Below are 13,994 nucleotides of genomic sequence, written 5' to 3' on the forward strand. Positions count from 1 at the left end.
AAAAGACTTTCCAACTACTTATCATCTTATTTATTGAAGCTACTTGTTGGGGAGCTATATCTGGTCTTTTTAAAATGAAGACCACATAATAGGAATGTTAGTTTAAGTAACACAAGTTGATATTGATATTATATGGCATTTTGAGTGCATATAATCAAATGGTGTTGAGTGGTAGATTTTCTTTTTTATGTATATTGAAATATTTCATTTTCAAAATCAGTTGAATTAAGTGATGTTTATCTGAAGGTGACAAACATGACTGGCATCTATCTTTGGTTATGCAATTGTTTGCTGTTATTGTTTGCTTACTCAAAATAAAATCATCCTGTTTGTTAACCTGCTAAACTTAAACTTATGCAGCAAAATAGCATTTTGTGTTGACTTTTGTGCTCTTAAACCTATGCATCAAAATGATTTTTTGTGTGGACTTTTGTGATAAATTTTCGGTAGAGATAGTTGTGCATGTGAGCATGTGTGTGTATGTGTGTGTTTGTGTGTATTTAGTTTTCCACTTAAAGTTCAGTGCCAAAGCTACCGTACTTATACGTTTTCTAAATGTGCTTTAAGCAATAAGTTGTACAACATTTTTAGAACATGTGTTAAGCTATTTCTCTAAGAATGAAGCTCTTAACAAAACATAAGCACTCTGCATGAGATCTTAGCAGCAAAGTGCTTAAAAGATAAAGTAAGAATTGGTACCATGGGAAGAACACCAGCTGTAGAGCGCACAGGTCCATTATGAGAAGTATGGTAGTGGGTAGGGAGAAAATGATTTAATCAGGAGTAAAACCAATTTTATTATAAGGGCACGCAGGGGGTGTGGCACCATAGTGAGAGGGACATTTCAAAATATCTGACAGATTTCAACAATGTGAAAACCCCGTTCTTTAAAGTGACAGTAAACCCCATCAGGTCTCCCTTTTTGATGCTATTGTTAACAGTTGACTGTTTAAAGCTGGCCTGCTAGGATGCTGTCGTCCTATTTCAATAGTGTGTAACCAAATAAAAGACTAATTGTTGAAATACAATCAATCAAAAATGATTGCAGGGCAGAAAGAAGGTCTCCTCTGCTGATTTTGTTGTGGGTCAAATTATTGTGTTATGATTGAGGTAGGGATGGAGACTGAAAGGGAAGAAGAAAATAGCCCAGCTGAAATAAACAGATTCACCCTCATTCCTTCTCTTTGCAAACAGCCAGTTGAACAGGAACATCACTTACCAGCCCTGGGAATAACAATCCATTTAGAAAAAAAGATCTGATAAAGATTTCAGCTATTATTTCTAAAAGGACACGAACACTATTAGCAAAACAGCCCATGCAGAGATTCCCTACAGTGACAATTCTCAGTTTTTCTTACATTTTTGGTGCAAATTCTCCTCTGCATTCATAAAACTGACACAAGCAGGCATCTAAACGTGAGCCCAAGACGTCGGTAAAGACACACACTTCCAGTTGACCTAATAAGTTCTTGCCGGGATCCTCAGCTTTCCTGTTAGCCCCCAGGTTGTCCAAAATGATTAGCTTCAGTTTTCATTAAGGCCAAAATACAAAATCTTTTCTGTGTTGTAACGTTCAGAAAGACAAATACTGTCTTTCAGCAGCAATGCTTGTATGCCTGCTTCCTTTTAGTTGTATGTAAAGCTGTCACTTTTAGACATTATTGCATCCACTTTTTGAGTGAGAATGGTTCCAGTCTTTCATACTGAAGACGAAAGGGAAGGAAATAATTGCCCAGATTCTTTTTATTTCTTCTGAGAACTTTATTGGGGCCTTTATTTTCTTTAATATTTAAATGTCTCAACTCACTCAAGCTTCCCAAGCAAACATTTCCATTGTTTCTAAGAGGAGTTGGTGAGCACTTGTGGTTTGGCTTTAGTGTGTTATCATTTTTGACAGCTTTGCATAGCCTACGTAGGCCAACAGGGGTCTGTCTAATATTGTTGCTGGGCACATTTTCCTCGCTGAGATGAAAACTAAAAAAAAAAAAAAAAAAAAAAAAGATATTTTTGAAGCAGTAAGAAGGAATTAATATCTTTTCTCACTCGGTATTCTATTCCTTGCTGACTTTATATTCAGCAAAAAAAGGAAAAAAGTGTTACCCATTATTCCCTTGTACATAGCAAGGCTAACACATGTAAAGCAATAACTCATTTTCTATTGCCATGTTTAGCATATGTCTCCTGTTGGCTCAGCAAGGCCTTTAGGCCGGTCCCTTGAGCCAGCCATCATTGGCAACTCTTAGCCCCTCGGCCTCTAAACCAAATAGCTTTGAATCATGTTGAGCTGTGATGCTAATTTTCATACTGATGCATTATGGGAATAAATGTATCTGACATACTGTGTCAATGGCACTGTCTCTTTGTGTCTCTTGTTTTTTTGTTAGCTGCATTCCTACAGATGGTATTCCATTGAAAATGTTCCCTTCCTATGGAAAAAAGAAAAAAAAAAAAAAAAAACCATGCACAGCACCAAACCTCTAGGTGCAGAAGGCTGTTAACGGTTGCTGATGATAGTAGGCAAACATTAACATAATAATTAGTGTCTTGTAATTGTTTCATTAAAACCAGTTGTTCCATTTCTCCTCGTGTTTTCCCAGAAGAGAAGCTGAATTTGGACGACAGCCAGTGGGAGGACATCCACGTTGTCACCGGAGCACTGAAGATGTTTTTCCGGGACTTGCCTGAGCCGCTCTTCCCTTACAGTTTCTTTGAGCAGTTTGTGGAGGCGATCAGTAAGTACCTCGTACACAGGAATGGCTGGTGCAAAAACCTGGTGGCGTGGAGTTATTATTAAGCAAGCAATAAGAATGGTGAGAGTAGCAATCCTGGCGATGATAATACCCCCAATGCTCCACAGCTTTCGTTCTAGTTTTGGGGTTTCTAACGGCTTGTTCTTATTTCTGCAATATTATCTGAGTATTTTTAAAAATTAAGGAAAAAAAAAAAGAAGACATCCTGTTTAGTGTGGCTGATTTTCAACTAAGCCTCCTTAAATGAAAATAGCTTCTCATACAATCTGCTTTATTTTTTTCTTGTTGTTGTTTATTTTTTAAACTTTTTATTTTATACTGGAATATAGCTGGTTAACAACATCGTGATAGCTTCAGGTAGACAGCAAAGGAACCCAGCCATGCATATACAAGTATCCATTCTCCCTCAAACTCCTCTGCCATCCAGGCTGCCACATAGCGTTGAGCAGAGTTCCTTGTGCTCTACACTAGGTCCTTGTTTGCAGTCTGCTTTAAAGGGGTCACCTTCCACATCCCCAGCCCCTACCTTTGTACTCTTGGAGTCACGGAGAGTTTAACTGATTACAAGGGGATTTTGAAAAAGAATGGAAGTGAATTAGACATTACATTTCATCAAAGAGGTATTAAATCATCAACTGAGACATTACCTTCTTAAGGGATCACTCACCCTACACCCACCAACACTAGAAAAGAGTTGGCTATAGTTTGCTTATGGACATTGTGAGTATCAATTAAGTAATGGAAGGTTTCTTTTATTAAACTGGTGGCTTTGGGGGAGGCTGAGTTGTATCACAATCCAGTAGTCATTGTACACTCCGTGAAACTTCCTTTTGTTATCTTGTCATTCATAACACACACACACACACACACTTAAGGAAAAACAAATGAATTGATGAATAAATGAATTAATGAACAAATGAATGAAAATCTTTCCAAATGTGAGGAAACTTCTGCTATTGATTCTTGAAGAAACAGCGACGAGTACATTTCTAAATTTAATATTAATGTCTTAGGGTATACTTACTATGATTGTGACAGCTTGGAAAAAGTTTCCTGGCAAGCAGGCTGATTCAAGGAGGAAAAAGAAAGAAGAAAGAAAGGTAAAATTAAAAAGCTTGCAAGCCTGGCAGGAGCTTAATTAAAGTCCAAATGAGAAAAATCTCCAAGAAAAAAAAATGCTCTACTTAGGAGGTCTGATCTTGGATGGCTGTGTGTACAGCATTCCCATTAGGAGGAGTGGGATACGGGGAGCCTGTTGGAAACAGCCCCTCAATATGCTCTTTTATTCTGTTTTTCATTTCACAAAAGTCTTCACGCTTGTTTAAAGCTCTGGCAAAATGATATCAAGAGGAATAAAGCAGAGTTTATTCTCCCAAGGTCTTTTTCTTGCTGCCTGCTCACAATTTCAGATGATGCTGTTGTTGTTGAATAGAGGAACAGCGCTTTAAATATGGGTTTTGAAGTGAGGCTGAAACTCTTATCCCCTGTCAGACTTTTTATTTCATGAGTCCTCTGTTTCTCAAGAAGAACAGTATTTTATAGTTCCCAGGCTCTCTTAACTTGTTTTTAAAAGGAAGAATAAAGACAAAAATAAACAAGCCTGAATTTCCATAACAATTTATCCTGATATGGAAGGTCAGTCATAACGCTAGGACAGCCTTCAAGTAAGACGTTGGGGGCTTCTGCATTTGGGTGGCGCTCGTGATAAAGAACACACCTGCCAATGGGGGAGATATAAGAGAGGCAGGTTCAATCCCTGTGTCAGGAAGATACTCCTGGAGGAGGGCATGGCTATCCACTCCAGTATTCTTGCCTGGGGAATCCCGTGGACCGAGGAGCATGGCAGGCTGAGTCGCACAGAGTCAGATATGACTGAAGCAACTTAGCATGCACCCATGTACTCTGATTATATATATCTAAAGAAGTCATACAAATTTCACATCGTGGTCTCCATACTTTTATTTTTTTTTTAATTTTTTATTTTTTTTAAATTTTAAAATCTTTAATTCTTACATGCGTCCATACTTTTAAATGAGAATTGTCTCATTTGAGAGCATACTCGTGCTTGTGCTGATCTGAGGGCTATGGTGTAATATACCCATCATTTGAAAGTGAAAATCTCTCAGTCATGTCCGACTCTTTGCGGCCCCCTGGACTATACAGTTCATGGAAAAATCTAAGCCAGAATACCGGAGTGGGTAGCCTTTCCCTTCTCCAGGGGATCCTCCCAACCCAGGGATCGAACTCAGGTCTCCTGCATTGCAGGCGGATTCTTTACCAGCTGAGCCACAACCCATCATTTAAGCTTCCTTATTTAACCTGATTCTGAAGATGTTAGGCAAGCCATTCCCTTAGTCTAAGGATGCGGAAAGCAAGCCCTCAAACCCATGTGAGGTTGTGTCCTTTGGATTTCCACGAAAAGTAAGACCATCTCTGGACTATCCTAGACTCAGCTCCAAACTGCACAGAATTTCAGAAACACTGGCATGGTCAGAACTTAACAAAGCAGAATTGAGATAGGCAGCATGCTACTGTGATGTATGACTATTGCAATGATTTTTTCCAATTCCTATCTAATAGGCTATGTTGAGAATGAATGAGAAAGTATTTTAGAATGTCCCTTTAAAGATGTAAGATACTGAACAAATGCTAACATTGTTTCTTCAGATCAGCTCTGTTTAAGAAAGTGATCTAGAAGAAAAGAGAGGAGAGTTTTTCATTTTTCAAGGCAAGGAGAATCATCTTAACAATCTTGCCTTACCTAACTCATGCAATACTTAGTATTTTTTTCATATATAAAATGGAGGGACTAACCAAGAGGTTAATGTGGTTGAGAAATATGTTGGAAAGGGACATATGTTTGCTAATCCATGCATTTTTGACATAACCTTGACATTAGTTCTTGAGTTCTTAACTCAGCTCGAAGTTGTAGTTCATATTTAAATATCCTTAAGCAAAAGGAAAGTGCCCACATAGTTGCTTGGAAATGGCAAAACCACACCAGAGGAGGCACTGTTACCCAATGTGCACTAACTGAGTAAAAAAAAAAAAAAAATTGAAAATGTAAATACATTCTTATCCATTGCAGAGAGGTGCTGGGCTTTATCATAGTGCTCACTGCTTCTTGTGAAATCTATATTGTGAGCTCAACAGACCTACTCATGAGTTCTTAACTTTTCATGAAAAGGAACCAGCCAGGTAAAGTAATTCCCCAAGGGAGATGTCCATATATGCTGACTATGGGCTTCTTTCCCCATCTTCTTTTGTCACTTCGTTGCTTTGTACCTGTGGAAGGTTGACCCTAGCCAGCTGTATTACAGAGATGCTACTGCAGTCAAAGGAAGTGGCCAGTGGTAGTTGGCAGAGGTAGGGGGAAGGAAAAGATAACCCAGTTTTTTAGTTTGTCCTCCACCCCCTCTCCCTTGCTCACCCACCTTCCTCAGGTAGCTTCCCTACTCGAGGATCCATCTCCTCCATGTCTTCAGTCCATTCTGGCTCCAGCTTCCATCTGGTGATGGGGACACACCTCTTGCCCCTCCAGCTGGATAGTGGCTCTCTGCAGTCTCTAGTCACCTGGTTACTACACTCTTCCTTACTTGGCTTTCAGCTTCTTTACCACATGGGTAATCAGTTCCCTCTATTGGTGTCAATGCTTGAAGTGATGTCTGGTCACTGATTAGCCACTAGCAACACGTCATGCCAGTCAATGTCATGGTTCAGGTAGTTGTAAAAGTATTTCTCTTTACTGCCTCACTACCTCCAAGCCCAGTTTGTGAAGGCTTAGCGTTTCTCTTTGGTCACAAATTGAGAGATCTTCTGTTACACTTTCATGACAGAGTTAAAAGGTGAATAGACCAAAAAGAATTTTGCATCCAGCTGTAATGCTCTGCTTCTGAAGAAGAAATGTTATTTCATGTAAAAGCAATTAATGACCATTTGTGCTATTTGAAATACTGTTAATTTTTATTATATGTTTGAAAGTCATCATTACATATTCCAAGAAGAGGGAACAGAAGGCATTTACTTTTTTAAGTAGTTTCTTCTTGGACCAAAACAAACGTTAATATGATAAGAACCTGCAATTGCCATAGTGATCCCCTGTCTGATAACACCCTCTGGGGTAACAAAAACACCTGCAATTATTTTATATTTCAGAATCCAAGTACTGCAGCTATTGAGCTGAAATTCTATACTTGAGGTCAATACAACTGGGTCACCTGCACGTTATTTCGTAGGGATTTAACCCACTGACTGCTAGGGAATTAATTCCCTGGACATGACTTGTGCTGAAAGCATTATTAATATCTTAAATGTGAACTCAGTACAAAAACACAGCTTTAGAGTTTTATGGTAGGTGATGCAATCTTGTAGCTAAAAGCCTGCCGGGGTTGTGGACATTTCCAGTACATCTAAATCCTAGGAAATGTACTAAGTTTACCTCTATTCCCATCTCTTTTGTTCTGGTACTTCTACAGATCCAAAGAAAAGAGGCAACAAACAGTGTCTTTTCTATTTTACTACTTGCATCTTTTCAAAATTCCTGGGAAAGGAAAGCTTGTTGGCATTTTTTATAATTATTTAGTTCATTTCTGATAATAGCACAGGATACAGAAGAAATGGAAAAGTCATGTGGAAAATAATTTCTAGTTCATAAAGTTTCTATGAGAATTATACAGCATAACATTTTCCTTACTCTGTATTAGGTGCTCAATAAATGATTTGAAAGAAATTCATTTTTCAGAGGAATAAAGCAAGTCGCAAAATATTTCCCAAGTTCATGTGGCTCAGAAGATTAGGTTTAGCGTTAAGCTGCAGACTCTAAAACATAAATACCTTCCATCATCCTACATTGCCTTTCTGTGACTGTTTATCTAAAAGAAATCTTGCTGGAAGAATAAATAACTAGCTGCTGCCAAATATATGTCTGTTACATCATCCTATATAAGACATATATATCCTATATCATTCTACAGAAGATCATATCATTTTGGTGTTTTTTTAAATCAAGGCAAGAATTAAATCATCAGAAATTTTAGTACTGGAGTTTTAGGTTAGAAATAAAGCTAGTACTTTCCAAGAGTGTGCAATGTTTCAATACTTACCAATAGATTCTAAAAGCACCGGTGCTTTAAATGTTGCCCTCTTTGAGTACATTTTAACCCTCCACTGTATTATTTTTATAATCAATTGTTCACACAACCCCTTTTGAAATTCATTTAGATATATGCAATATTATTTTCTTAAATCATGTGAGTAGTATTTCAAGTTTAAGTATTACTAATATTCCTTTTTTTACAGTTTCTCACTTGAATCAAACTATAACATTTACCAAACCAAATTCCACAGAGGAATTTATAATGAAAAGTGATAGACTGAGTCCTATCACTTCACATCCCTAGGCCTGTTCATAAGAGGAAACCTCCTTCAGCTATTTCAGTTTTTATCTCTTCTAGTAGTTACTTACATAACTCTGGATAACATCTCTACTTCTTGACTTATCATCTATAGATAATTCCTAATAAGAAATATCAGTTTATTGTATTCCACTTCCTCCAATATTTGATAATCATGCTATTATATTTTGGTGCTTAATATGAATAAGCCTCTGTTTCTTGTTTCATCAACATTCTATAATAACTCATAACTTCCCTTTGTAAGATAAGTATATTTTCCTTTCTGTACTTTCCTATATCTTACTTCCTTTTTTTCACAATCACTGGTCATTAACCCCTTGAAGTTTTAATGGTTTGACCAAATTGGAAACTAATAAACAGGATTTATATTTGTATTACTATGAGTTTGTAAGTCTTGTTCATTGCCTGTCCAAGAGATCTCACAAAGACTTTTTCTTTAGAATTCACTATTACAATCCTTACACTTCTCAAAGAATATTCTTCACCACATCCAAAAGAATCTATTTTATTACTCTCCCAAAATTGCTTAAACTATTGGCCGTATTTGGTTCCCATTATAGTTGGATCATGCTTTTATTGTGTATTTATTTTTTTCCTGGAGTTTGTAATTGCTTATCTTTCTCTATGTTTTTTTTTTCTTTTATAATGAACTTACTCTTTTTCTGACTCTATTGTACAGTGTCCCAATTTTCCAGAATGCTTTCTATCTAGAGCCTTCTGCCATTTACAATGGTGCTTCTAGGACCCTGAAATCCCTGTTTCAGAGTGTCCAAACTGGGATTTCTTTCTGTTTTCTGAATTACAGCCTCTGTTTCCTATAGGGTATTGTGTATTAGTTTCCTATTGCTGCCGTAACAAATTATCTTGAACTCAGTGGCCTAAAATAATAGTGATTTATTACCGTATAGTTCAGTAGGACAGAAGTGTGACACTTGGTCTCATAGAGTGAAAATCAGAGTCAGAAGGACCATATTCTGGAGGTTCTTTGGGAGAATCCACTTCTCACATCTTTCAGCTTCTAAAGTTGCCTGCGTGCCCTAGCCAGTGGTTCCCTTCCTCCACCTTCACAGGCAACAATCATATGCTATCATATCCCTCCAACCTCTTCCATTGTAATATCTCCTTCAGACTTGCTTCTGATTACAGTTTTCTCTTTTGAGGATCCTTGTTATTACATTGGGCCCACTTGAATCATCCAGGACACTTCCGCATCTCAAGGTCCTTAACTTAATCCCATCTTCAAAATCTCTTCTGTCATGTAAAGGAAGAATGTCGCAGGCTCTGGGAATTAAAGTATGGACATTTATATGGAGCCATTTTTTGCCCACTACAGGTTTTTTTTAATTTTTCCAGATGGCACTTTCTTTATCTCCATATCATAGAAGCTCTTAATCCATCAGTTTTCATCTAACTGCCTCAAATCTAAACAATCATCAGCGCTGAGATAATAGTAAAACTATAGGCTGATTAGTAGATGAGAGGGAAATAAAGAGAAATGACCCCATGGATTTCCTTACAAAATGTTCCATCTATTATTTATGAGGGATAGGATTAGAGATTTCTCTCTAGCCTAGGCCAAAGTTCAGTTATTCAAGGACTATCTTATAATTTCATTTTGGTCACCTTCTTCACTGCAGCTCTTTGCTGCTCATATTAGAGCATGATTTGAGGTTTATTGATGTGCTATAGTCTCAATTTCCAAAGTTGCCTTTTGTGTGTAAAAATAATTACTTTTCCTCCCATCCCTGACCATGGCCCTGTGTATTTTCCACCATAGGGATGCAAACATTGCTAACTCCACAATGAAAAAACCTGTGCTTCCAATGCAATCCCTTTGTCATTGCTTTCAGGTCTTCCCAACCCAGGAATCAAACCCAGGTCTCTTGCATTGCAGTCAGATTCTCTATCATCTGAGCCACTAGGGAAGCCAAATATATATGCATAATGTTTATTACATATCATGCTTATTAGGTATTATGTTTGTTTTATATATAGCATGTTTATTTAATATATGTGTATATACATATGGAATTGAAAGTGAAAGTTGCTCAGTCATGTCCAACTCTTTGTGACCCCATGGACTATACAGCCCATGAAATTCTCCAGGCCAGAATACTGGAGTGGATAGCCTTTCCCTTCTCTAGGGAATCTTCCCAGCCTGGGAATCTTCCCAGCCTAGGAATCAAACCCAGGTTTCCCACATTGAACCCAGGTCTCCCAGTTGGTACAGACTCTGTACCAACTGAGCCACGAGGGAAGCCCAAGAATACTGGAGTGGGTAGCCTGTCCCTTCTCCAGCGGATCTTTCCAAGCCAGGAATCGAACTGGTGTCTCCTGCATTGCTGCTGCTGCTGCTAAGTCACTTCAGTTATGTCAGGCGGATTCTTTACCAACTGAGCTATGAGGAAAGCCCATATGTGTATGTGTATTTATGTATATAGGCCTTGGAGATTAGACAAGCCAGCAATAAACTGAGACAGTAAAGATGTTCCATACAAGTCTTCAGTTTATTCATGTCAATGTATGGCAAAAACCACTACAATATTGTAAAGTAATTAACCTCCAATTAAAATAAATAAATATATAAATTTTTCAAGTCTTCAGTTTAAAGGTGGCAATCACACACACATTTGAAGATAATATTTATGACCTGTTTTGGTATACACTGATTAATTAAGCAGTAAAACAAATTCTGAGAAATGGTATCCATAAGGTTGAATGAGCATCTTTGAAATCTAGGCCCCAAAGATAAAACATGCCCTATGTATCCTTAAATACAACTCATCCTGATATATATCTGTCAGTCACACCACCCTCCTATGAAAAGGTGTTGTCTTATGGCAGGAAGTATCCATTGCATGTCTTAATGTTTTTTTTTCCCCCTCTATGGCCATCATGCCACTTTACCTTTAAAGTGAAGTCACTCAGTTGTGTCTGACTCTTTGCGACACCAGGCTTCTGCGTCCATGGGATTTTCTAGGCAAGAGTACTGAAGTGGGTTGCCATTTCCTTCTCCAGGGAACTTCCCGACCCAGGGATCGAACCCAGGTCTCCCACATTGTAGACAGATGCTTTACTGTCTGAGCCACCAGTGAAGTCTTTAAATAAGTATACTTTAAATAAGTAATTTGGGAAAAAAAAAAAAAAACTAGTCAAGTATATTTGCAAATATTTTCTTTACTCTTGACTTTATCTTGCCCTTTGGTCAAACTATTTTTGATGCATCATCAACTCCATGATGATACTCTTTGGGAGAAAAGAAACAGAGCTTGCAAGGCACTTGACTACAAACAGTTGCTAAACATGAAAGCATGATAGTGACAAATTATCTTAAGACCAGAGAAAGGAAAAAGCAGGGTTTAAAGGGTAACCACAAAGACAACAGAGATGTAAAAATAATATAGGATAAAAATATTCTCTACAGAACCATTTTAAGGAAATTTGAAATTAAAATAAAGGTAGATTTTACAAAGACTCCCCTTTTACTACAGTTTCCACTGCAAGCTAACATTCTCAGACTTGGCAGGGGTTTTGTTGTGGTTGCTTTTTAATCTGTGTGTATGTGTGTGTGTGTCTGTGTGTGTGTTAGCAAACTAGAAATTTTACGGTGGATGCCTCGCTTGTCTCTTAACTCATTCTAATTATATTCATAATTAAATTGTAAAAAAAAATAGTTGACTGGAGCCAAATGGCTTGCACAGGTGTCTTTTTGTAGAAATGGTTTAGTGCTAGATAATAAACAACTGGACCTCCATCTACTTAATTTGGCTTAATGAAAAGTCCTTTATAAGTAAAACTGGAAGGTGATTCAGAAGTAAAATTGGGCCTTGATGCTGAAATTAATTGAGTGGTAAGACATCACCTCCATGAGAAAATGCAGTGCTTATCTTTTTGTTTTTCCTTATAACTTTGTTTTACTTGCACTTCTTTCTTCATGAGGTCACTTTTCTAAGCAATAAACTTCTCAAGCTGAGTTATCAGCCAGTCAACCTTCATGAGACAGCTTCCTGAGCATCCCTGCTCCCACTGAAGAGAAATGCTGTTAAGCATATATAGCAGGATGTAGAATTTATCCTCAGTATCTCAATGGACAACAGCTATCTTACCCTCTCCTCTAATGTAGATTTAGGTGACAGTTTTCATCAACTGTTATCAAGTTCACAGCACTAACAAAGCCTAATGAAACTGCAGGTCTGTGGTCCTTGAGATGCTCATCTCATCTCATATTCATGGGATGATACCCACACCGTTTTGTGAACACCACAGAGAGGGCTTCCAAAAATTTTTCTACTGACCCACTCCCAACTCTGAGTCTGACCACATTTCTGGGAGAAAGACCTCTTCTACTTCCTTAACAGGTATTTTTTTCTCTCACCCAATCCAGCGTAAATCTAGTTATAAGGATAGGCTTCTTATGCAACTGGCTTGCAGTTTTCTTTTGAAGAAAAGACAAATTCTTTGTGAGGTCTTCAAAGCCTTCATGTCTGGTCACCCACAGCTGTCTTGGCTGGACTGTCTCATTCAAGCCCATTTGGCTTCCTGGCCCTTCCTTGATTGCCCCAGGTATATGGAGGGTGTGACTGCTCAATCTCTCTACCAGGGGCATGTCCCAATGTTTCACTCACATTTAACTCCTCAGTGAGGCCTACATCATCAGGGAAGCTAACTTTCTATATGCAGACACAGCACCACTTCCATTCAAATCCTGAATCCTAAGACCTTTAACAAGAATGTCTACATCTAGAAACAAATGTAAAAGTAATATCTTTCCCAACTGGACTGTAGGGGATTTAATGAAATGCTAATCATTACAGGGGGCTTCCCTGGTAGCTCAGATGGTAAAGAATCCACTTGCAATGCGGGAGACCTGGGTTCGATCTCTGGGTTGGGAAGATACCCTGGAGGAAGGCATGGCAACCTACTCCAGTGTTCTTGCCTGGAGAATCCCCATGGATCGAGGAGCCTGGCGGGCTACAGTCCATGGAGTCACAAAGAGTCAGACATGACAGCCGCTGCGAACACCATAGCAATCGTGACAAGGGCTTCCCAGTTGGCTCAGTTGTAAGGAATCTGCCTGCCAATGCAGGAGACACAGGGCACATGAGTTTAATCCCTTGGTCAGGAAGATCCCCTGGAGGAGGAAATGGCAACCCGCTCCAGTATTCTTGCCTGGGAAATCCCATGGACAGAAGAGCCTGGAAGGCTACAGTCCATGGGGTGCCAAAGAGTCAGACACAACTGAGTATGAGTTTCATGACAAGGCACTTATTTACAGATTTCTGGCATGTGGCCTTCAGTGAACGTAGCTAGTAAAATCAAACCTGTATACAGTCAGACTATCCTTCAGTCCGCACTCTCACATGACTTTCCTATCCATTCCCACCATCTTTCTACTCATTTAATAACATTGTCTTGAGTGACACATATGACTATCTTTATTCCACTTTAATATTGGTTTCCAGAATTCCAGACAGCACCAAATATGTTTCAGATAACATTCCAGGATATTCTCTTGCTTCAAGATCCAGCAACTCCCGCTTTCTTTATCTCACAACATCTCTCCTTTGTTCTGCCAGCAGTTCCCAAGCCCAACTCCACCTCATGACTCCAGAGCTTGTCCCTTCCTCGTAAAACATACATCTTTATCATAACCCAGAGGCTCACCCTCCCCAACCTGATGCTGTCTTCCTTCTACTAAATATTAGAAATTGTAACATCGAGAGTAGCACCAGAAAAAAAAAAAAAAAAAAAAAACTTCAGAGTATTGCTTTTTCCAAGTTGGGAAATTAGCTTCCTCACTGATAGTGTTCCTGTGTTTTCTCTTGTGAAG

The 13,994-nt window shown here is 38.5% G+C and overlaps 1 protein-coding gene across 1 annotated transcript in view; it reads left to right on the plus strand.

Annotated features, from left to right (window-relative positions):
• ARHGAP15 (Rho GTPase activating protein 15) overlaps window positions 1-13,994 on the plus strand; it is a 711,497-nt gene that overhangs the window by 565,853 nt on the left and 131,650 nt on the right. The window contains exon 12 of the mRNA XM_005676179.3: window positions 2,598-2,732. Within this exon, the coding sequence (XP_005676236.2) occupies window positions 2,598-2,732 (135 nt within the window). The remainder of the gene's footprint in view (window positions 1-2,597; window positions 2,733-13,994) is intronic.

This window comes from Capra hircus, chromosome 2 (assembly GCF_001704415.2).
Source record: "Capra hircus breed San Clemente chromosome 2, ASM170441v1, whole genome shotgun sequence".
Taxonomy (NCBI): Eukaryota; Metazoa; Chordata; class Mammalia; order Artiodactyla; family Bovidae; genus Capra; species Capra hircus.